The following is a 26,355-nucleotide window of genomic DNA, read 5'->3' on the forward strand; positions in this document are numbered from 1 at the left end:
CCACCCTTTGAAGATTTAGTTTTTGCCCAACCTGGTTTTTTTTTAACTAAGATTTCCCAGCCCGGCCCATTTTAAATTATTTCTTAAATACAGCCAAAATATAAACAATCATTTAAAATATTGGGGTGTGGATTAAAAACATTATACTTTATAGATATCATTTCTATATTCATAAATTATATAATTTTTTTGCCCAGCCCGGCCCAAATAAAAAAATTTCAGATGTCACCCATCTAGGACTTTGCAGACCTCTAATCCTTACTATGTGCAAACAGTCCATACCAAGCACATGGTATTATGTTATGCTTATCAAGATAAAACATAGAAATTTGACCACACAACATTTATAACATACATACTTCTATCTCCCCGCATAGCCGCATCAAACTCAATTTTTAAACAAAATTTGATAGCAATCGTTAAAATATGATGTTTTATACAAAGCATATAAAAATTGAAATTAAAGGACATTACTTCTTTATTGTGGTGTGTATTATATACACTATATTTATTATATAATAATATTTATAACAGATTTATATTTTTTAACAAAATTTTGTATAATTCCGTCAAATAATTTTCTAAAAACGATAAACGAGTATTAAGGAGAACTTTTGTGGGATTTCCAAAATTTTTTGACTTCGTCGTGCCCATCTTTACTAACTATCAACACCCTCTTGTTCCTGCTGCTCCATTCAACGACATTAATATTCTGTTTAATCAAGATTATATATTATCTTATATAAATGGAAGGATAAAAAATTTTAAATATATTAAAAGCAGAAAAATTTTTATATATGCGAAAACTGCAAGATGATTTCGAACTATTAATAAAAAAAATTTGGTTCAATGTTATTCTCATAATGGTTGATAAAAGTGATTTAAAAATTTGGAATTAATTGAAGAAACTCCTAGCCATTCCAAAAAAAGAAATGAGTGCATTATGTCTGATATATTCCGACTATAGAGGGTTAGATTAAAAGAATATGAAAATAAATAATATTTACAAATTTTTCGAAAAGTGATACAAGGAGTTAGATTTTATAATATCTCTTATTAGCCTAGTTTATAAGAAAAAATAGACTATCTAAATATTAAAATTCCGATTTCCAGCATACCTTAAATCAAAGATTTTTATTTTTTCCCAAGCCCAAAAAATATTTTTGTTGTATTCAATAAAATAAACCATATTTCAGCGTATTTAGGCAATCATTTTGTTTGTAATACTGAAATTATCTTTTTAAGTTAGCAACTGTTTTAAATAAGCTAATTTTAAATTAAAAATTTTTAAGCCCAAGTCCATTAAAAAAATCTTCATAAACCCAGGCCTACTAGAAAAAATAATATTAGACCCATGGGCTGGATATTGGCCACAGGCAAGCCTGATCCATGAAGGTATCTGCCCTGAATAAGATTTGCAAATGTTTAAAGAATATATATTGTAAGATGTGAAAAGAATGTGCTTATAATGTCATTTAGTAATTATTATAAATCAGACTAGACTTAAACCTGAGCACATGCTTGAATGATGTCGAAATCAGACCTCGTAGAGAATTGGTTGTATAAAACACCTTCGGTAAATTTTAAACGACATTTTTCCATCTCCCAGAGCATTATTTGGTCGCTAACTGTCATGGGAACGGGGTTAGCCTATCAACAGAATTATGAAGAATATTGATATAATTATTAATGAAGGCCATTATATTTCACTGGTTTTTTTTTGTCATGATTTTTAAAATTCTATTTCGATAATATTAATATTGGTATAATTTAAAAAAATGATAAAACATTAAAATATTAAAACTATATAAAAATATATATAATTACTAAATAAAAAGTATGTCGGTTATATATGTAACATTTTTCTGAGTATTTACCCCATTAATTACAAAAAAATACTTGTAATTTATATAGATTTTTAATGTAAGTTAAAACACATTCATGGATAAGTGGGAAATTCATAGGTAAGATATTCTATACATCCTTAAATACAGCTGGAAAATCAGATCGTTCAATTGATTTATCAGTATGCCTACTCTTTCATTAGTCATCTTACCAGTAAAGTATATTTAAATTAATAACCAGTAAAATTTTTTTTATCATTTTTAATATAAAATTTATTGCTCCTAGCAATGATCTAATCCCAGCGATATCCTATGAATTGCTAATTATGTATAGAAGACTTTTTATATTATATATAAATGTTCAATTAGATTTAAATTAATATTTTTGAATAAAGATAAATTTCTTAAAAAAAATTAAATTTATTTATATCTAATTTTTAAGATTGTAGATATAATTAATTACGATTGTTTAAATTTTTAAAATGACTTAAAATATATTTTTTAGTCATATAGGATAACAAGCAACAATCAAGTTTAATAAAACTAAAGAATTTCATACCATCCACTCTACCTTTTTAACCAGACTTGAGAATTGACCAAAATCTTAAAATATTTAATAAAGGTATTCCGCCATCATAGAATGTTTAAAATGTATTTATGTCATGTCATAACAATATAACATCTGTAAAAGTTGGCCGAAAAATTAATAAATATAAATCCTGAAATCTCATTCAAATAATTTATATCTTAAAGTATGTGATAATCTATAATATAAAATGCAATGAACGACGTGATTTGTAAAGAATTATAGGAGAAAATCACGGATCAAATCTTGTTCCATTGACTCATAAATTGAGAGAAACTAGCATACATACATATCTCTACCTAAAACAGAATGATTCATATTTTATTTAATAAATGTTATAAAATAATTTAAATTTTTATATAGGTAACTGTGTACTTTTTAGTTTAAATGATATTTAAAAAAACCTCTATTAACACTTAACCAAAAGAAGAAACGATACAATTTCGTAAAGAAATATAAAAATTGAACCTTTGCTGAATGGTCAAAAGTTGTTTTTAGCGACGAGTCTAAGTTTGTATTGGAACTTTAGAGTAATGTTGCGTAATCGGCTAAAAACTTCAGACTTAATTTGGCTTAGCCTAAAAATCGGTTAATCGTAGGCTCAGCCGAGAAATCGGCTAAAATTAATTAGCCATCGGGGAGTTCGATTAATTGTCCTTCACCGTTACGCAACACTAAGCCTAGCCTTAATCATTCAATAAAATTATTTTATTTATATTTATTACATATTGCTGACGGACGAATAGCCAAACTCCTTGGCAGATGCCTAATTTTTGACTAATTAACTTTAGCCGATAGTCAATTTTTCACCTAAAAACTCGGCTAAGCCGTTTTGGAGTAGGCTAAAATTAGCCGATTACGCAATACTACTCGCAATAATGTGGTATGCAAGGCAAATGAAGTATTCCATTTTGATAAATCAAAAATATTTGGGAAAATAAATTATCTAAATTCTAACAATGTTTAGAAGGTTTCAACTCGACTTAAAGCTAAAAGAACCATTTCTAAACTTTTTCATAATTCACCGGCGTTATTTTCAAGATGATAATTTTGTTTATGTATGTTATAACTCTTGACATCATCTTTTTTACTATCTTAATAAAAGTTTAATATTACATTATATCCCAAAAGTAAAAACAGGCATTATTTTGGAATATGAATTATATTTAGATTTCAATTATGGAGCCAAATCATTCGTGCATAAAATTTACGCGACAACGGTATTACATGTAAGATTTATTTAAATGTATAAATAAGATGTATATAAGTTTCAGAGAATTTTGAATCCTTTTTATGTTAGATTGGGGCAAATTTTAAAACATCAGGTAGTTTATTATAGGGGTGGAAAACATCATAATTTATTTGATTAAATCATGATTTTTTTGGATTTAAATCTTACAATAAAATAATTTACTCCTAAGGAAAATAACTCCCGAGGTAAAGTAATTATATTATAAATATTTAATATTTGCCCATTTAGATAATTTAACATATTCTGAGCATATTTTAAAATTAAATTTTAAAACAAAGTTATATTCTAATTCATTTAATATTTTAACTTATAAATATTTATAAACTGCACCTATCTATATCTATTTATTAGGGTTTATATATATTTTTGATATTTCCTAAATTTAAAAAGATCTTACAAAAAGACCAAAAAAATAGTTTCAGGATTAACTCAAATATAGCAATTCAAATATATACAGATAATATAGTCAATGAGATAAAATAAAATGTTTGTATTTAAAACAAGACAAATAAAAATTTTAATATAAGCATTTTAGCATGCCAACCTTAGTTAATTACCCTCGATTTAAAAAAAATAAAGATTTTTACAAAAAAGTATTTTTGGCCGACCTTTTTCAATAAAAATTAGACATTTGAGCTCATTTGATTTTATATTACCTAATATAATAAGAGTTACCGTTACAAAAATAAGTGATTTTTTACTTCTTTCGCAAATAATTAGTTATATTATTAAATAATAAAGAAATTAATCTGAATTAAAATTTAATGCTATAAAGTAAAAAATAAATGACTGAAATTTGGAAAAACAAGACATATACCTCTTTATGATCCTATTTCCATTAAAAAATTTAAAAAGAGCATTGCCCTTCAATATGTATTTTTAAATTGTTTATTGACCGATTATTAATGTCTCCTTCAATAATTTGCATGGCAAACGAATATCTACACAAATTAATTCAAATAATATGCCTAAAAAATACATTCCATATCAAAAAAGCAAAAAAAATGAGTTTGTCAGCCGACACCCTTCTATTTTTTTAAAATTTGGTAAGTAAAGAAAGGTTACGTAACTGAGAAATGGCCAAAATGTTAGCCTCCTAACACTTATATTTTTGGAGATATCAGGGTTCAAAGTGGCAAAAATGACGTACTTTTTACTAATGTTTGTTCGTTTTTTTTGAAAAAAATGATAAATACCTTTATTTTTGACGAAATATGGAACGCGTTCCTTAACGTATTTCGTTTTTTAAAGTTCTTTCAATTTTAGAAATCTTATCATTTGAAAATAAAAATAATCAATTCAATCTTTTTTTTAAAAAAAGGGTTATTTTTTAATCAGCTGTTCTTTATCACATTTTAATTTTTTAACCAGCCGGAATATTATTTATAGATTAACGTGAGCATGGATGTTGTTATTTTATTATCATCATTTGATTCTATTTACATTATCATGGTCCAAATATAATAAATACTTTATAGTAACATCATATCTTCAATAAACCAATTCTCTTATCAAATGTAAAATGTGTCCAAAAAATATAATATAAGTTTCAAAATATTTAATTTCTAATTTAAAAAGATACTTGATGGTAATATTTATTATTTTATATAATCTAGAAGTATCCTGTTAATAATGTATTTTAGATTGTTGTATTTCATTATTAAATTACTAGCTAATAATCCGTCAAGAATGACGGTGTTGAGGGGTAATTAGTTAGTGCTTCTCCCTACTTTTATGATAGTTATTACCTGTTATTTGAAAATAATATCTTTTTATTCTTTATAACCCCCTTCAGGCCAGGTCCCCAGGCCGCAAAAAAATTTGTTTTAGGTCAATATCTGATCCATAATTGATAATAGAATTCCCAAGCGTCCAAGCTGATAATCTTGAAAAATTTTCCCTAAACCCAGTCTAATTTAATTCATAAAAATATTTTCCAAGCCCAGCCCCACCCATAATAATTTTAAAAAAAATTTCTTAAGCTAATTTAAATAATTTTACTCGAAAAATAGCATTCACTATTAGTCCTAATGAGTTGGTCTTAGTCTGAAGTAGGATTGAGCGGGATTAAAAGAATAAAAAATGAATATGGTTTTTAGAGATTTACCTATCTCCACAGGCTTGAGAAAAAAATTTCAAAATTATTACGCGTTGGCCAGGTTTGAGAAAAATTTTTTAAAATTATTATGGGTGGGGCTGGGCTTGGAAAATATTTTTATGAATTATAAATATTATGCCTAATATTTAATATAAAAAAATTCCCAACAGGTTCATGCTCAAAATCATGTTGAGAAAATTTTTTCAAGCCCGTCAAAGGCCATAATAATTTTTGTAGTTAAGAACTGAAATAAAATATGTAAAAGTCATAATTCATTTATAAATACAATCAGAATATGAAAGTTGCATGAGCCTTGTGTCTGCAAAAAAAAATTTTCAGGCCAATGTCTAAGCCATATTTAAAATTCAAAAATCTTCAAGCATCTCTATTTAAAATTTTATCCAATATGATTTCCATCACAAATTTAAATTTTGATATTTCTAATGCTTTTAATGCTCAATGTATTGCAACAATTTTACCTCTTTTTCTCCTAAATTTTAATATTTTTATAAAATTTATTAATAAAATATATTCCATACACACAAACTAAATAATTACCCTTCAACACCGTCAAGTTGTTATGATAATAAACGGCAAAATTTTAAAAATATCAGCTATTAATTAATATATATATAATTAATATTTTAATTTTAATTATATTCAAGTTGGTACATGCTAAAGCATACGCCTTTGAAACGGGAGGTTTGTGGTTCGACTCTCGTAGATAGCAAAAAAATAATATTACAATATATAGTCTCCTTAAATTTTAAATACATTAGGTAGATACGAAAACGATCGTTTTGATTATGGAGATTATATATATTAGATGATGATTATAATGGACAAATAAAGTAAAAATCATTAAATATTATATACATAGATATAAAATAGTTAATATCTTATAGAACTTACTTATTTTTAGTTGTGATTATTTGAAATTTCGCCTTTTAATAATGAATTAATAAATTTTATATGATATATAAATGTTTCTATATATTAAAAATTAATAAGAATTTTTTTAATATAAATAAAAATAATATTTTATTCACTTAAATAAAACTATTAAGTTTAAACATATGGCTAATATATTGTTTTAAAAAATATTAAAGGTAAACGCGTTGGATTTTTTTAGAAATGTTTACAGCACTAATTCTTATTATTATCTGCCTTCATTCAATTAAGCATATCTTATAAACTAAATGATTGTAAATGACAAATTTAATATCAAAAATATGTAGGGGAAACCGGGGACAAAATTGAAGTGCTATAAAAAATAGACAAAGGAATTTTTCTAAAATGTTTTTACGTAATTTTATTTTTTACATATATCTCTATGGTTTAATATTTAAGAAAAAAATCATTTAGTTTTTAATTAATGCGAAATTTAAAAATATGAAAATTTAAGTTTTATGAAAAACACTAAGGGTACCTATTATCCTTTCACGTTACGCGTCATAGCGCTTTTTTATTATTAGATTTTTAAAAAATTTTTGTATAAAAGTGTTGATTATAAGTAAATAAATAAAAATAAATTGTCAATATGTTAAATTTATTAGGGTTCATCTATATCATATATCACCCGAAAGTACTTGTTGTCACTTAAATCTGTCATATAATTACAAAAAAATAAGTCAATCATCTTAATATTGTTGGTCCTAGATAAACTAGTGACTTCTAATGTTTTTATAAATTTAGTTAAATTTTTTATTCAAAATAATCTTTGCTTAAAAATGGCTTATATGTACCCCGCCAAAACTTGCCTCAGGCCTTCACAATTAATTAAAATTTAATTTTAAGAATTTCTATATATAATAAAATATATATTTCTTTATCATATAGAATTAATATTAAGTCTAAATAACGTTTATAAAAAAAGTTATTAGTGAAAATGTAAAATTTTAAAAAGTTACTTTTGGTATTTTAAAATTTAAATTTGCATTTAAAATTTTTCATGAGCTATCCGAAACATTTTTGGACCTACTTAAGCACCTTATTAAAATACACATTTGGCTTAAATTTCAAATCTTAAACTTTATTAATTTTTAAATTATTCGAGAAGGAAATACCTACACCGGGAACACACTATCCCCGGTCTCCCCTACGAATATTATACTTTTTTAGATAAAAATTTTTTTTAAAATTTTTTCAATTTTCGGTCATTTGATTAATATATTAGAATTAAAAACAATTTTTTGGAAATAATACAACACATTAATAAACTCCTCTCTAATATTTATTAAAAAAATAAAATCTATCTGGGACGCAGCCAGCTTCATTTTTAAAATCGGGAAAAATTATTAGGAGAGTGTATAAATATTTCCCCAAAAGGGGACGTCTTTGTATAAAATTACATATTAATCAGTTTTTAATGGATTTTCTTAGCGTATTTGAAATAATTTAAACGATTATCTTATAAGTGAAAATAACAATCAATGGAAATTTCAATCAATAAAAGAAATTAGGCCATTCCATGCCAAATCGATCATGATTTGGTGGGCCTCTTTTAAAATAGTTAAAAATTGCTGTTATTTAAATCGGTAAAAAATAAGAAAGCCATTTATTTTAACTCACTAGCACACTTATTCCCGCGATAAAGGGTCTCAAAAGTGCGAAAAATGGCGATTTTTCGGCCTGTAAAATTTTTAAATTGCTTATATCTTAAAAACTATTCAGGTAAAGATTAAATAAATTCATCATTTTGTAGATAAAAAAAAATTTGGAGCCAATCTGAATTCCTAACTTCCGGTTTTGAGTCTTTACACGTATATTTAAAGAATTAGGGGAGTTGGTTTTCGAAAAATAAATTTTTTGCCTTTATTTAGACACTTCTTGTAAATATATATTCTATGTGATCTAGCGACTCTATGGGCTCTTCCGGAATATGCATTATTATCAAAATATATTTATATAAAATAGATGGCGCTATACGAAATTACGGATTATAGTTAAATATTGTTGCTAACTTACTAATAACAGGATATTTCACTTTTCATACGAAAATATTTTGAATTTCTATTAAATGTAGCAATCAAACTGAGGGGCAGGGGGGACAAATGCCCCTATCTTAATAATGTATCAAGTTTCCAAATAAATCTCTTTCTTACAATTTTTCATTATTCATATTAATGTCATAGAAATACAAATAAAAAAATTCATTACATTATTTATATATATTTGAATAGCAGTTGAAAAATTGGCCACATCCAATTTGTGCTATCTGTATCCACAATTTGCAGATTAAAAAATTTTCGGCCCGGCCGGATTAATTTTTTACGGCCCGGCCCGAGTTTAAAAAATGTTGGCCCGGCCCGATTAAAAAAAAATTTTTGGGGGCCCGGCCCGGATTTTAAAAAAAAAATTTTTTAGGCCCGGCTCGGAATTTTTTAAAATTATATTCGACCTGGTATATACAAAAAATTAATTATTTCGTATTTTATCATATTTTTCGGCGAGTATTATCATTTAATAAGCAAGTATATTAGCTAATGTTGTTAAACGGCTCATTTTGAGCCGATTTTTAAAAACGGATAACTCAATATTTTCGCTAGAAAAATAGTGACTAAGCCTCCAAATTTCGATACTATATGTCTAGACCTTTGCTCCTTCTATGAGCAAAATTTTCAGACTTGCATAATATTTTTCTGGATAAAACACTAGTTAGCCGTTTTTAAAAATCGGCTCAAAACGAGCCGATTAACAACACTAATTTTATTTTTTTTTATTCTAAACAGATATTTAGTATATTACAAATTGATACTATAAAAAATTTGTTTAAATAATATTTTGAGAATATACTATGTATTTATAAAAAAAATAAAAATGATATTTTAATTAATAAAAAATATAACATATATTATATAATAATGTATTTAATCCTTTGCGTATTTATTCCATGGCAGGAAAACTATAATTTTATTATGTAATAGATACTATGAGTGTTAGCTTGTTAATTTTCACCAAACATTATATTAATCATAACTATATATAATCATTATAACCATATCTAATTGTCGAATATAATAATTCATGTTATATAAATTTTTTAAAAAAATTTTCAGAATTTCAGGCCCGGCCCGGCTTTGGTACCCGGGCCTGCAGGTCTCTGGGGATGGATATGTATAAGAATTTAAGGGTTCTTGAGGATGCAAAAACTAACTATTTCAATGGCCATCTACTATTAGATATACATATATGTTATATATCCATTTATTTTTTCAATTGAGATATTGGCGATTCTGTCGAATATGAATATATCAGTTTCAATTTTATCTTAATATTATGCAACTTAAATGATTTAAATTATTAATTGTCTAGCAATAAATTATAAAAGGATGAATGGTAACTTGCGCTTTATTCCAGTGAAACTCTTGTACTTCATATTGAAAAATAAAGGCATAATATTCAGAAAAATTTGCCTGAACGATATATTATCCTTCATTTAAACTCATTTTAATAGAATTCATGCCTTGAATAATTTTGAGATATAAATAATTTAAAAATTATACAAGTGCTAAAATTGTCATTTTTCGCACCTTTAAGGTTCTGTACCTCGAGAATCAGATGTGTTCGCAGGCTAAAATAAACGGCTTTCTTATTTACCAATTCAATTAATTCCGGCAGAGTCAGAGGAAAATGGGCCTTTTTGATCGGTAATTTGATACAGTATGAAAAAAGAAATCCTGTTATTTATAAGGTAGCAACAAAATTTTATCTGTACTCCATAATTTTGTATGGCGCCATCCATTTGATATAGGTGAAATTTCAATTTTAGTAAAAAATGCATTTACCAAAAGAGCCGATAGCGTCGCGTCATCAGGGTTTTCACATAGTATACAGTAAAGATAACCCGGAATTTAAGCTCAAATTTACGCCAATTCTTTTTACTTTCGATAGACCTTTCGCGATTTTCAATCTACCAAATGATGTATTAATTTTATTTTTATCTTAATTAGTGCGCGAAATGTATTATCGCGAATGCATTATCGCGAATGTCGATTACCGCGAAAAGATATTATAGTGAATGCATTACCGCGAATGCATTATAGCGAATAAAATAAAGCGAAAATATTATAGCGAATGTATTAGCGCGAATGTAATACCGCGAAAATGTTATCGCGAATGTATTATAGCGAATACATTACAGCGAATGAATTATCGCGAATGCATTATCGCGAATATATTACCGCGAATGCATTATAGCGAATGTATTATAGCGAATACATTATAGCGAATACATTACAGCGAATGAATTATCGCGAATATATTACCGCGAATGCATTTTAGCGAATGTATTATAGCGAATACATTATAGCGAATGCATTATAGCGAATCCATTAAAGCGAATGCATTATAGCGAATGCATTATAACGAATGCATTATAGCGAATGAATTATCGCGAATCCATTATAGCGAATGCATTATCATATCGCGAATGGAGTTTCATGAAAGTTACAATTTTATATTTATCGACTTTTCGACTGACTTAGTTGAATCTGAAAATTAAGTTAAAATGGGGATTGGCTCTAAAAAACATTTTTTTATTGAAATTAAGGCTAAGGCTTTTCTTTTTTTTGACTCAAAATATATAAAAAAGATTCTAAGTAATAAAATAGATTTCTCTTTTTCATCTAATCATTTTAAATATTAAACATCAAGTTTTTTCTTTTTAATTTATTGAAAACTTGTAGGGGAGAACGGGGTTATGGCGAACCCTAAAGGCAAACCTTAAGAAAATTATAAATACTTTATCATTTTTAATAAAAAATATCTCATTTTGTTCAACTCTATTAGTTTTATGATATGTTTAAATTTCAAAAATACATCTCTAATAATTTTTTCAAAATATCATTTTTATTGGAATTTTTTTCGTAACCGAGTGAACCCTACCCGGGGACGAACAAGCCCTTGGTCGAGGCTATTATAAACTCTGCTTAATTTCCCATATATAAAAGTTATATTTATTAGGATATATTTAATGATTTAAAACATAAAAGTGTTATATAAAATCATTTAAAACATTCACAATCTTTGCAAATAAAAAAACAATAAAATTGCAAAGCCATGTAACTAATAACTGACATTGAAAGCAGTCTTGATTGTTATGCTTGATATAATTTATTTGTATACCAAACAATTATTTATCATATAATAACATTTTCGATTTTTTTTCTTTTAGTTGGTCTCTCCTTGACTTTTTTTGCATGTCAAATTTTTAAAAAATAGCAAAAAAAAAAGGATTGACCTAACCTCATAAAAATAGCCACAGTAGCACCACTTTGATTAAGTGCATATTTTGAAGTATTTATATTATCAATTTTGTTCGGGTAAATTGTTATTCTATAAAATAGGATTTTTTCTTTTATATAATATGATTTTTGTGTGGTAAAATTGTATATTAATCTTTATTTTTGAAAAATAGTAAAAGTGTAAAAAGTTACTTTTAAAGGTACGAATGATATAAAGCATTATAAAAATTCTTCAAGCGGTCCGATAGAAATAAAAATTATAGCCGCATATGCAATATATAAGTATATAGTTTTGGTAAAAAATTATCTCTTAGAGTTTAATACTCTAGAAAATAAAGCCACTCTCACTATATCCCTGGGTTCATTATAACACCCGTCTCCCCTAATTATGGGCATCAGAAATTTTTTAGCTTTAGCTGATAACATAAAATAATATCACAAAGTTCTTTCCAAAAGTGTCTTACTTTGTGGAATAAACAAAAAATGTCTATCAATATGGCAGGTAACATCAAGAAATTGGGTAGGCATCTGATAAATTCTAGTGGAATTCGTATTACGAATCTATGGTTTTGTTTGATAAAATCTTAGTTGAAAAACAAAAGGAGCTTGATGAGTTATATGATAACCATGGGGTTAGCTTGGTGAACTGGATTAATATTCCACTTTTTCCTAGAGAATTCAGGAATTAAACTTGATTCCAATTTTTCTTCTCATGTCAAAATTTTATCATTATCATATATTTGATAAAATACATAATTTAGAAAATTATCGTATGTTTATATTGTTAGTGGTATTTAATAATGAGATTTGTTTAATAATGCCAAAATATTTTATGTTATAGTTTATGAATTTGAAGAAATCTTTAAAAATATATATGTCCGACTACATTTTTTTTATCTTAATTTTCTAAAAGCCACTTTATAAAATTTAAAATATTTTGTTTTTATGTTATAGTTTATGAATTAAAGGAAATCTTTAAAAATATATATATACGACTACATTTTTTTTATCTTAATTTTCTAAAAACCACTTTATAAAATTATATATTTTGAGAATATTAAGACAGGAGATTTCATAAAAAACGAATGACACGTTTCGGAGTTAATAAGATTTCAAAACGCGACGTTTTTTAGTCGCCCGGTAAATAATCAAAATTTTTGATCTCATTATCAACTTTCTTCCAATAGTAGGAATAGGGCTAGTAGTCGTTTTTGTCAATATCATCATAAGCTTGACAATTTATAATTGAATTTATTAAATACCATGAGATAGCCCAACAAACACTTAACTTAAATTATACATTAATAAATATTTTATATTTTAAGATTGATTCTAGTAAAAGTTAATTTTTGCCCCAACAAGCCCCAAACCCCAGGCTTGTAGATTACATTGGTTTATTAAGTTTCCTATAGGATAATTGTTTTTTTCAATAATACACCATTTGTATATAAATAATTCATAAAAAATTTCAAAATGTGATATTTTATTTTAAAAAATGTTTAAGTTTTAATGAATTTTTTAATTTTTTTCTAATTCTTTTGATTATCAACCACCAGAAAAGGTGAAAGTTAAAGGGAAAAAAATAGAATTTAAAGCTATAATAGTAGCCAATGAATACTTATTATATCATATTTTTAAGCATAATATAATTAATTCGACCTAATTCTACTAGCCCCTAGTTACTGATATGATTTACCCTTTCCAGCGCTAAAAAAATATGTTGATAATTTTTTCTTTTTATTATAGTAAATAGTTTTAAATTTTTTTAATATTTTTTAAAAAATAAGTGGTTATAATACAACCTTCCCCCAAGTTATATCTGGCAAAAAAAATTTAAATAAGATTAGATGAAGGGGAACATTGGATTGAGTAACATAAAATCTTATCTTTTTTAAATTTAAACATTGTTAAATTTAAAAATAATAAATGCCAACTCCTGTTTCAAATATAAATCTTAAAATGATAAAAAATATATTTAATTATATATTTTGGTGGTTTCAATAGAGATGATATGTGAATTTAGTTCAAATTTAATATTTTGTAAGTTATTTTCAAATCATATTATTCTGCCTGAAAGGGAATGCCTACAATAAATATTTTTAAACATAATGATTATGAGACTTTCTGAAATGGGTAAAGAAGATTTTTTAATTTCATATTCTGTCTATTTAATTATTTCTAAATCTCACTGTGCAAATTGGTTTATTATTCATGATACGGTTTAAAACAATTTCAACTTTAAGAGAGACAGAAGGCCACAAATCCATATTTTTATGCCGTTTAATATTATAGTGAAAAACATTTTAATTTTATATTAAATTCCGTATAAAACAATTTATAAAATACAGAAAAAATATTCAAAATAACGAAATTTGAAGTGTATGGCCAGGCTCACATGCCGAAATAATGAAAAAATTCCAAATAAATTCGAGCACAATCATATTCCGGATATTGCTCAAACTGAGTCACGAAAAATTGTTAACGAAATTAAGCATAAAGCGAAAACAACTATCGATACTCCCAGTATGATTATCTCGGAGATATCGGCAAATCTAGATGAATCCATCGCAATGAAGATTCCTAACTCCAGCCTTATTAAAAGGATAATATACCGTACAAGAAGCTCTCACAATCATCCACCACCGTGCCCAACTTCTTTGGCCGAATTAATTTTACCCTAAGAATATACTATTATCGAGAAAGGCGAGAATTTTATCATTCATGATGATGAGGTAAAATTGAACAATTTGTTTAAATTTTATATATTTCAACTGAAAATCAAAATTTGGTAAATTGCAAGTAATTATTTTAAAAATTATTAGATTAAACTTTTAATACTGCAATTTTATATTATAAATAATTAAGATAAAATGGAAATCTTGAATTTCTCTCCTCATGTGCGATGTGGTTCGCCGATGGTACTTTTAAATGTACACCTCCTCTTTTTCATCAACTTTATACGCTTCACGAAGTAAAAAATAAAACGGTTTTCCCCCTAGTTTACATGTTGATGACCGGTAAAAGGAGTGAGGATTACAAGCGAGTTTTTGAAATTATTCGATCATATGTAACAATCTCTCCTGATTTTATAATGACCGATTTTGAGTTATCGGCAATCAATGCATTCAAATCGGTCTTCCCGTTAACGAAACAAAGAGGATGTTTATTTCATTTTGGTCAAAGTTTTTAGAGAAAAATACAAAGGTTTCCTGAAATATCAATGCAATATAAAACCAATACACAATTTTGTTTATTTTTAAAAATGATGGTATGTTTGGCCTATGTGCCAGAAACGGATGTTACAATGACTTTTGAGACATTAATAATGTCTCCGTTTTATCAAGAAAATGTTATTTTACAGCCGATTATTGATTATTTTGAAAACACATATATAGGGAAATCTTATAGGAGGGAAAGGTTAATCCCAATTTTTCCCATTCCCTTATGGAATTGCTATATTTTCACACTTAATGGCGACGCGAATACAAATAATTCTGTGGAGGGATGGCACAGGAGTTTTAATTCATTGATGACTTCCTATCATCCTACAATATGGAGATTTATAACAGGTATATTTAATTTCCAGGTAAAAAATTTAAGAAAAAAATTCTAGAATAATTTAGTTTTTTTAAATTAAAAAAGGAAAATTGATTACACATTGAATATTTGTATCATTTTAATACAAGGAGGTGATGATGAAGCTTCTCCAAGAAAAAAATACCGGAATCTCTCAAAAAGACTAAAAAGAATAGTATCGGATTACAGAAATCGCGATATTTTATCGTACTTGAAGGGCCTAGCATCTAATATTAATTTAAATATTAATTTTACAATAGCTAGCAGATTGTAATTGTATTCTCATATTATTATTATTAGATTTTTGGTTAGAAAAATTCATTTTTGTGCCAATATAGTGAATTGATCTTTAATAATATATGAAGAGTTTTATAAATAAAATTAAATTCTATATATAAATTGAAACGCGAAAGTGAGATTTAAAAAAATTACTAATCAAAAATATTAAGGGTTATAAACATTAATAAATTTTAATATAACGAGTTAGATTTCAGGCACTAGTCTTGATCCCAAGTTCAGTTAGGGTTCCAGAATTTAAAAAAAATTAAATTATTATTTTAGAGTAATAAAATATAATAAAATATGAGTTAATAGACAAGTCATGTAATCTATTTATAAATCTTATTTCGTAGTATCATCAATTAACTTGTATAAATCTTTAAAAAAATTGAAAAAAAATTATTGCACCTTTCATCTTTTTAAAGTAAGGTGCCAGAAGTAAATTATAGTTTGGTAATAACTTTATTTTTATCCAATTCCAAAAATGTCTAAAGATTTTAATAGAAAAATATTATTTCAGCCGCTGGGTTATTTTTGAAAGGATAGCTTTATCAATGCCAAAAAAAATTATACTTTTATTAATATTTAGCTATTTTTTACAGTACAGACAAAATTATTTAACATATTTCAATGTCATAATTAGTAATAAAATAAATAATATAAATGTAGTAAATTAATATACCTGTGTTCTTCGGTCTGCATTTTTTAGCTCTGATTATTTAAAGCCCTGCCCTAAATATTCAAATTTCGTTATTTTGAATACTTTCTCTGTATTTTATAAATTGTTTTATACAGAATTTAAGATAAGTAAATAATATTAAAGCATAATTAAAATATTTTTCACTATAATATTAAACGGCATAAAAATATGGATTTGTGGCCTTCTGTCTCTCTTAAAGTTGAAATTGTTTTAAACCGTATCATGAATAATAAACCAATTTGCACAGTGATTTAGAAATAATTAAATAGACAGAATATGAAATTAAAAAATTTTCTTTTCCCATTTCAGAAAGTTTCATAATCATAGTGTTTAAAAATATTTATTGTAGGCATTCCCTTTCAGGCAGAATAATATGATTTGAAAATAACTTACAAAATATTAAATTTGAACTAAATTCACATATCATCTCTATTGAAACCACCAAAATATATAATTAAATATATTTTTTATCATTTTAAGATTTATATTTGAAACAGGAGTTGGCATTTATTATTTTTAAATTTAACAATGTTTAAATTTAAAAAAGATAAGATTTTATGTTTTAAAGCTATAAAATTAATAATTTAGACGATTACAAAAGATTTAATAAGATAGAGGTCTCAATCCAATGTTCCCCTTCATCTAATCTTATTTAAAAAATTTTAAAAATTATCAACATATTTTTTTAGCGTGGAAAGGGTTAATCATATCAGTAACTAGGGGCTAGTAGGATTAGGTCGAATTAATTATATTATGCTTAAAAATATGATATAATAAGTATTCATTGGCTATTATAGCTTTAAATTCTATTTTTTTCCCTTTAACTTTCACGTTTTCTGGTGGTTGATAATCAAAAGAATTAGAAAAAAATTAAAAAATTCATTAAAACTTAAACATTTTTTAAAATAAAATATCACATTTTGAAATTTTTTATGAATTATTTATATACAAATGGTGTATTATTGATAATAACAATTATCCTATAGGAGACTTAATAAACCAATATAATCTACAAGCCTGGGGTTTGGGGCTTGTTGGGGCAAAAATTAACTTTTACTAGAATCAATCTTAAAATATAAAATATTAAAATATTTATTAATAGGGTCTTTTGTAAAAAACGACTTAATCTAATCGTTAAAAAAATTGAGTATACATATTTTTTAATAAAATACGAATTTCATAAATAACAAGTGACGTGTTTTAGAGGTAAATAATTTTAAAACGCTACTTTAAATAAATATAGACAATTAAGCTGGTTCTCTGGTTTTTTGGAACTTAATAAATGGGTTAAATATAATTTTGTCAAATATAAATCACTATTGCATTGTGATAATGTTAGTTGTAATGCATTCGCGATATTGCATTCGCTATGATGCATTCGCTGTAATGTATTCGCTCTAATACATTCGCTATGATACATTCGCGATAATACATTCGCTGTAATGCACTCGCTATAATGTTTTCGCGGTAATGCATTCGCTATAATGCATTCGCGCTAATATATTCGCTATAATACATTCGCTATGATGCATTCCCGATAATGCATTCGCGGTATTACATTTGCTGTAATGCATTTGCTATTTTCACTATTGCATTGTGATAATGTTAGTTGTAATGCATTCGCGATATTGCATTCGCTATGATGCATTCGCGATAATGCATTCGCTTTAATGTATTCGCTCTAATACATTCGCTATGATACATTCGCGATAATACATTCGCTGTAATGCATTCGCTATAATGTTTTCGCGGTAATGCATTCGCGCTAATATATTCGCTATAATACATTCTGATGCATTCGCGATAATGCATTCGCGGTATTACATTTGCTGTAATGCATTCGCTATAATGTTTTCGCGGTAATGCATTCGCGCTAATATATTCGCTATGATGCATTCGCGGTATTACATTCGCTGTAATGCATTCGCTATAATATTTTCGAGGTAATGCATTCGCTATAATGCATTCGCGCTAATATATTCGCTATGATACATTCGCTATAATGCATTCGCGGTAATGCATTCGCGGTAATGCATTCGCTATAATATCTTTTCGCGATAATCGACATTCGCGATAATGCATTCGCGATAATACATTTTGCGGTAAAAGTTTCGCGGTATTGACGTGTTACGATACAAGATATCAATAATTTCAAGAACTCTAAACCGGATTGTAGATATTTTGTTAATATTAATTCAGGAACCCGGAGTGAACCGTAATGGAACCGTTAAACCATTATAAATATCTGAACCGTAACCGAACCGATATAATAATTATTTAAAGAAGTAAAAAGAACCCTTATAAAAAAAAAGGTTAAACAGATTTAAACCGGTTCAAATTGGTTTAGTATTTATATTTTAGGAATCAAAAAAATTTGAATATTCAGAATTATATAAAATTGCTCTTATAGTACTGGCGGTTCCCACAACACAAGTTTCTGTAGAAAGGACCTTTATGTTAAAATTTGAATTATCGCCACACGAACAAATATGAATCCATTTATATTAGAAAATATATTACTTATGCATTCAAATAATATATTTAAAGATGAGTTATTTTGAATCTTATATATTTTTTTTATATATAATTCATAGATACTAATAAAAATAAATTAGACGATATGTTGCTTCAATAAAAAAAAATTTCTAACCGTTATGAACCATTATAAACCTTTATAATTAGATGATACCGAACAGAGTCTTTATAAATTTTTTCTTAAGAACCGTAACCAAAACGTAACCATTATAATTTTTTACATACTGAACCGTAACCAAACTGAACCGTTATAAATAACGGATATCGGTTAGGATCCCTGTTAAATCTATGTTATATGGGAAATATTTTAAATTGAATTTCTTTATTGATTGAAACCTCGTTAATTGTTATCTTCAATTATAAGATGCATCCTTTAAATTATATCAAATTGGTTAAGAAAACGATTGAAAACTGAATATATACAAAGATGCCCCCTTTTGAGGAAATATTTACACACTTTTCTAATCAATTTTAATTCTTATATATAAAATAAAATGACCGGAAATTGGGAATCAAAGAAAATTTTTTTTTATCTAAAAGTATAATCTTAAATTTGTTATTACAATTGTGTAGTATTTAAGGTATGTTAGTTGAATAAAGGCAGATAATGGTAAAAAAAACGTCATTTTTGACACTATGAACTCTGATATCTCCAAAAATATAAATGTTAGGAGGCTTAAATTTTGACAATTTCTTAATAACATTAACTTTTGCTTGCCAAATTTTTTAAAAATTGAAGGGGATCAGCCGAACGTGGTTGATATTAATATTTTTATACAAAGAGCTTTTTTTTTATCGTTTAAAAACATTTTAATGAAATATAATTGATAAAAGAGTAATATCATTTGGTGATTAAAAAATAAATATTAGCCTTAAAATGTTTTAAATTAAGAAATAAAAAAAATACTAATTGTAAATCGAACATAAAAAGACCAGTTTAACATTTAGATTTTTAATTTTTCCCCTAATTCAATCATTGAATTTAATAATCTTTTGAGTATCAAAAATATTCAAATTGTGAGTTTTTGATTATTCGTAGTGATGTTAAAGTAACCATAACTAGTTATATTGAAACGTAACTAGTTACGTTTTTGGGAGTGTAACGCCTTTCAAGTTACCTCTTAAAGTATGTTAAGTATTAATATGTATCTCAATAAACTTATTTTATAATAAATAGTACCTTTTCAAATTCCCTGTCTTATATCAGAATTAAAAATATCTTTATATATATTTCCGTAATTTAAAATTATTGTTGATTAAATATATTGTCGTGCTTACATCGAGCAACCTATAGAATGTTTATTTAGGGAGGCGTATTTTTTTGAGAAAAAAGAACAAGCCTCTTAGTCTTAAACATTATTTTTTTTCCCCATAAAAAAGGAAATTTGTTGCATATTTTTCTCAGAGTGGTCCCGGGTATGAATACAGTAATAATATGATTTGTTATAAAACATTTCTATATATTTGTAACAAAATTGTTTAACTTACTATCAATGTTATTTTTACAATAATTACAGACAAGTTATACAATTTGATAAGAAAGTTGTTAGAAATATATGGAAATGTTTTGCAACAAATAAATAAATTCTGTGAATCCCAACTTTTAAACAATAAATATAACTTGCACTTTCGTAAAAATCCGTAAATTTCAAAATAGGTTCCAATTTCTATAAACTTTAAGAGAGTTTAAGCTTCTGGTTCTTAAATTTGGCCCGGGGGTTCTAGTTCTGCTCTAATTTTCTTTCAGTGCATATTTTCATTATTTATATTGTATTTTCATTAAAATTCCTTTGACAAAATTATCTTGTGTAATAAGAAAATATGTTGAAAATGATGAGTTACCTTGCAATGTAACTTGTTACTTTTAAATAACAATGAGTTACAAGCTATTCTTAAAAAATATAACTAATAACAGTTAAATTTTTGAAGATATAACTTGTAACTAGTCATTTTCAAAAGTAACTTTTAAAAAAAACTACTAATTATTTAATATCCGAAAGATATAAAATAGTTATTTTGGGTAAAAAATATATCTGATAATAGTTTTAACTTACTTTTTGTTCTAACGATAACATATATTACCTCATAAATTTTTGTCAAAATAATTTGTCCTAAAGTAAGTAATTAGAAGCTAGAATATTACCGATAACTTTTTAAGGGCTAATTTGATATCAAGTTAATATAGGCCGGTAAACCCGGTATTAAAAATAAGTATATTCCCCATCAAAAACTATTATTTACAAAGTAGATGTTAAAGGGATTGATATAAGTATAATTATATTAAGTCGGTTTAAAAAAACAAATTTATAAAATTAACATTTTTGAGGGTAATAGGATGGGCATGAACTTTGAGGTAGTTAATGATTTGATTGGCCGTTATACCGAATTTTAGAGCTTGCCGTATACTATCACGTGTTATAATTCCGATACAGAACTTTGGAAATCTTGCAACGAAAAATAAAACATATAAAAAGGATATTTACGTTGATGCTCCGCTTCGATCAATTTTATATTAGAGCCATAAAAACACCATGCCACCTGATTAACATTATCTGAAATTGGTATAATAAAGAATACGTTTGTTTTCTATAAGTATTTAAACTGTGGTGATCTAATGAAATGCCGATATTTACCTATCTATATATATATATATATTAAACTTCAATTTGTCATTATATGAAAGAGAAGTCTGGGATTTAAATAAAACAGAAACTAATAAATTTCGAGTATTTTAAAATTGGTGACTCAGCTTAATGGCTTCGCATTCGAAATCTGAAATGGGCGCTATTGTTTAAATTTTCTAACCCAGTTTTCTATTTAGGATCATTTCGAATGTAAATAAAATCGACACACTAATCAGAATCTAATTCAAGATTTCTTAAATCGGCTTTCGAATGCATTATATGCAAAAATATTACCACGAATATATAAATGCGAATGCATTTTCAGGAACATTATTAACGAATCAAAGTTATAAGTATCTAATGACATGAAAATATTTTCCATTAAAATTTTTTATGACAATAAAGTAATGATATAATAACTATATACCGATGGCTAAACACCAGGCAATAGCCCGTGCCTAATTTTGATTAATTCAGTAAACCATTTATATTATTTACTCCAATTTCTAATATAGTGTGAGTCTCATTACAAAACCACCCAACTGGCAAAATTTCTAAAATGGTTTTATTTTGCATTCATAGGTGTTTAATATTATGTTTCCCATCATATCTTAAAAGGTCGTAACATAATATAATAGAAATACCATCAATATTTAACACTTCCAATTTATCCTTGTTTTAAAATTTTGGCAAAAATTGTATTTCCTTCACAACCATTATTATAATTTTAAGAATGATTATTTATATTATAAAATATAAAGTTTTTATTTAAATAGCTTATTTTCTTAGAGTTTATCAATATTAACGTTTTTCCTGTAGTTTTAAAAAGGCGGGTTTGCATTAAGACCAACGATATGTTTCCTAATACTAAATCCATTATAAATTATTCCAAAAGAAAACTATATTATTTAGCCCTAGTCCACATCAGGTTTAAAAAACCGTAAAATCAAATAGATACTTATAACAGCTCCATAGCCCTAAGGGGTCTGATATTATTTACGGGTCATCCAGGTATCTAAGTGATTATACCATTAACTATTAGGATTGCCATTTTTTCAAAATGACTTTGTGGGACAATTATAGTTTGAAAAAATAATGTGGGATTTTCCGGGACAAATAAATTAACGAATATACTATCATTTTATTCGAAAAAATGTTAAAATAGCTAGCAATTTAACATTATAATATATATACATAAACCAGGATGACTTTGCTTTAGTAATTGTTTTTTGATATATATAGCAAAATCTCCCCCGTTCAGATCTTGGGTTGGTTGATAATTAATTCAGCTTCCAATAACTATATTGACAAAGGTGGGCACCTTTTACCATGGAGAATTCATTAAACTGAATATACTTTCGGAAGCAGCATATGAGAAATTAACAGAGTTAAGCAATACCGCGAATACTTGTATCTAAGATCCAAGATACAAGATCCTTTTGTATCTTGTAATCAGTATCTTATTGACATTTTTAATAAGATAGACATTTTTAATAAGATACTAGTATCTGTATCTAAGATCCTTTATTTTGAAAAGAATCTTGTATCTTTTTCATTTTCTTTAAAGAGATACAGATACAGATTCTTTTTAATATTCTTGTTTAAAACATTTATCACACAATGTAACTTTATTTTCTTCGTGAAATCTTGTATTATTTTCGTTATTTTTTCCCGCTATATTTTAAATATATTGATAACCAAAATTAGTTGGAAATGTTATAGGTCACAAAGATAGATAGATTAAAATAACAACACCAAAACTAAATAAGAGAAGGATATATTTTATAAGTAATATTTTTTAATTTGTAAAATGTTTAACAATCAATCATAGTAGTGAAGATGAAATTATGGAGATGGGTTCTCCTGAATCAAATCCGAATCTTAAAATTCTAGATGGAAAATTTTATAAAGTAATTCATGTGAAAAAGAACAAGGTACAAGCTGAATGTCAAAATTGCACAAGTAAAAAAGTTATGAAAGGTTCAACAAACTCCTTTACAAACTTTGTTAAACATATTAAAGTAATATTTTTATTTTATTATTATCAACATAATAATACCTATACTTAAGTCCCTCTTAGATAATTGTTATTAAAAATTTTTATAGAAGATGGTTGATTACAAATTAAAATCATTTTGGATATATATTTTTTAGGGGTGTGTCGATACCACTTTTTGGAGGCCGATCCGATATTCCCGATATTAAATTGATATCGGCCGATTACCGATCCGATATTTTGTATTCTCTAAAGACACCAATACTTTTAATTTTTAATATACTTTATTAGTATAACATCTATAATTTAACTATACCATAACTTATGTCATTTAAATATATTATAATGATGAGTTATAGTTTATATTCAATTAAATTGCAATTCTTAAAGTATATAAAATATTTTTAATATTAAATCACTTTTATATAATAAATAATAACATTAATCTATATACATAATAAGTAAATAAACAATTATATTATGAAATTTGAAATAAATATTAACGAAGATTTCTTTTTAGAAATACCAATATTTCCAATTTATCAGAGGTCAGCTTGCAGCGATAATAACTGTCAATATGACCAGCTTCACTAAAAACAGATTCTGAAGAGAATCTCGCACTCCTTTATAAACAGAATGCGCAAAAAAAAATAACAATATGGCAGAATTTTATTAATTAATTATTAAACATAATAATTTTCTTTAATGCATTTTAAATTGATTAAATTTTGTAAATAAATACTGTAATGTAATTTTACTTATATCATAAATAAATAAAAGTAACTAATAAAGTTAAATTCTACCTTATTATAATTATTTTATTAAGAGTCTTTTAAAATTATCTAATATTTTTATATATCAATTGTAGCTTAAATATTTTCTCTAATAAGAACTCGCTAAAATAATTATATATAAAATATATTAGGGATGTGCCGATTTTTTTATCGGATCGGATCGGTTTCACCCATTTTAAAATATCGGTTATCCGCCAATATTATAAAATTTGATCCGATATAAAATGGCTTCTTTAACAAAAATAAAATGTTATAAAATTTAAAAAAAAATTATATATAAAATCATTTATTTTTATAAATAAAATCGAAATCCATTTTTATGTATATTTTTTTAATAATAATTATAATATAAAGTTGTATATTATTATGATATTTTTTATATATAATTAATGATTTTGCAAGAAATATATAAAATAAATTTGAAAAGAGATTTAAATGATATTTATATATATAATATTACAAACGCAAGAATTAATAAGTCATATTAGAAAATAAACTAATTTAAATAATACATAAAAATCACAAATAAGTAATGATAAATACTTATTAAAGATAAGCTATATTTAAAACAACACAGAAAATAACCTGCACATTCTAATAAATCATTTGATTTAATTTTTTTTCTTATTTGCAAATTTTCAACTCCCATTAAATATACTACTCTCCCTTCCCTGTTTAAGCTATTAATGGGCAAAAACTAATATTAAAATCCCTGGTTATTATAATTAATTTATTAATAAATATTTTATTAATTATTGCAAATATTCATTCTTATATGTGTATGCTATGTTCTTCACAAATAAATAATAAAAACTGTATTTTATAAACTATTCTAATTTAATTGGTATTTATAATTTAAAAGTATCTTGTATTTAAGATACTCTAATTTAGTAAAAGATACAAGTATCTTTAATCTTGTATCTTTTTGATATTTTGAAAAAGATACTAGTATCTGTATCTAAGATTCATTATTTTATAAAGAATCTGTATCTGTATCTAGATTCTTTTCCTGGAGGACCTGCCCAACTCTGGAAATTAAGAATATAAAATTACATATTAAAAATTTGAAGAGATATTATTGTTTAAAAATGTAATATGAGTTAAATCCAAGATTTAAAATGCTGCTTTAAGAGTTTTTCCAATATAATCATAGATCCAATAGCATGTTCCCTAAGAATCATGTAATACATGACAAATGCACTATATAGGGAGAATTGAATTAGTAGCTACTTTCATTTTCTTTCTTAAACTATCATTGGTCATCATACGATGCAGCGGGGTAGGTTCCACCTGATGATTCGCATTTCGGTGCATCTTCTTATCGGAATGCAATATCTAAGTTTCACATCCATATAGCAAGATCGGTCTAACGATAGTTGGACAGGCTTTGCTAGTGTTGTTAAATGGCTCATTTTGAGCCGATTTTTTAAAACGGCTGACTCAATATTTTAGCCAGAAAAATATTGCCTAAGCCTCCGAGATTTCAATAATATATTTTTAAATCTTTGTTCCTTCTATGAACAAAATCTTCAGGCTTGCGTAACATTCTTCTGGATGAAATATTGAGTTAGCCGTTTTTAAAAATCAGCTCAAAACGAGCCGTTTAACAACACTAGGCTTTGCTATAAGCCATGGTGGCATCTTCCTGTCACAAAGTGCATCGATTTAATTCTCCATTTTAACCACCTCTTCTGAATCCTAGGATATCGTAATGGAAACCTATGCCTTGATGTATTGTAGACCAAAGAGAGTTAAACTTTTCGACCTTATGTGAAGTCTTAGAAGAGCAAACGCAAGATTATATTATTACAACCTAACTGCCCACA

The 26,355-nt window shown here is 26.0% G+C and overlaps 1 protein-coding gene across 3 annotated transcripts in view; it reads right to left on the reverse strand.

Moving 5' to 3' along the window:
- Positions 1–480: 480 nt before the first annotated feature.
- Positions 481–26,355, reverse strand: part of LOC135931368 (general transcription factor IIH subunit 4-like) — a 64,520-nt gene continuing 38,645 nt past the window's right edge. For all 3 annotated transcript variants that reach the window (XM_065468427.1, XM_065468428.1, XM_065468429.1), the window contains 3 exons: positions 21,433–21,559; positions 1,510–1,650; positions 481–712 (listed from right to left, as the gene is read on the reverse strand). In XM_065468427.1, the coding sequence (XP_065324499.1) occupies positions 602–712; positions 1,510–1,650; positions 21,433–21,559 (379 nt within the window). In that variant the 3' untranslated portion in view covers positions 481–601. The remainder of the gene's footprint in view (positions 713–1,509; positions 1,651–21,432; positions 21,560–26,355) is intronic.

Source organism: Gordionus sp. m RMFG-2023, chromosome 1 (assembly GCF_954871325.1).
Source record: "Gordionus sp. m RMFG-2023 chromosome 1, tfGorSpeb1-WG-v2, whole genome shotgun sequence".
NCBI lineage: Eukaryota > Metazoa > Nematomorpha > Gordioida > Chordodea > Parachordodidae > Gordionus > Gordionus sp. m RMFG-2023.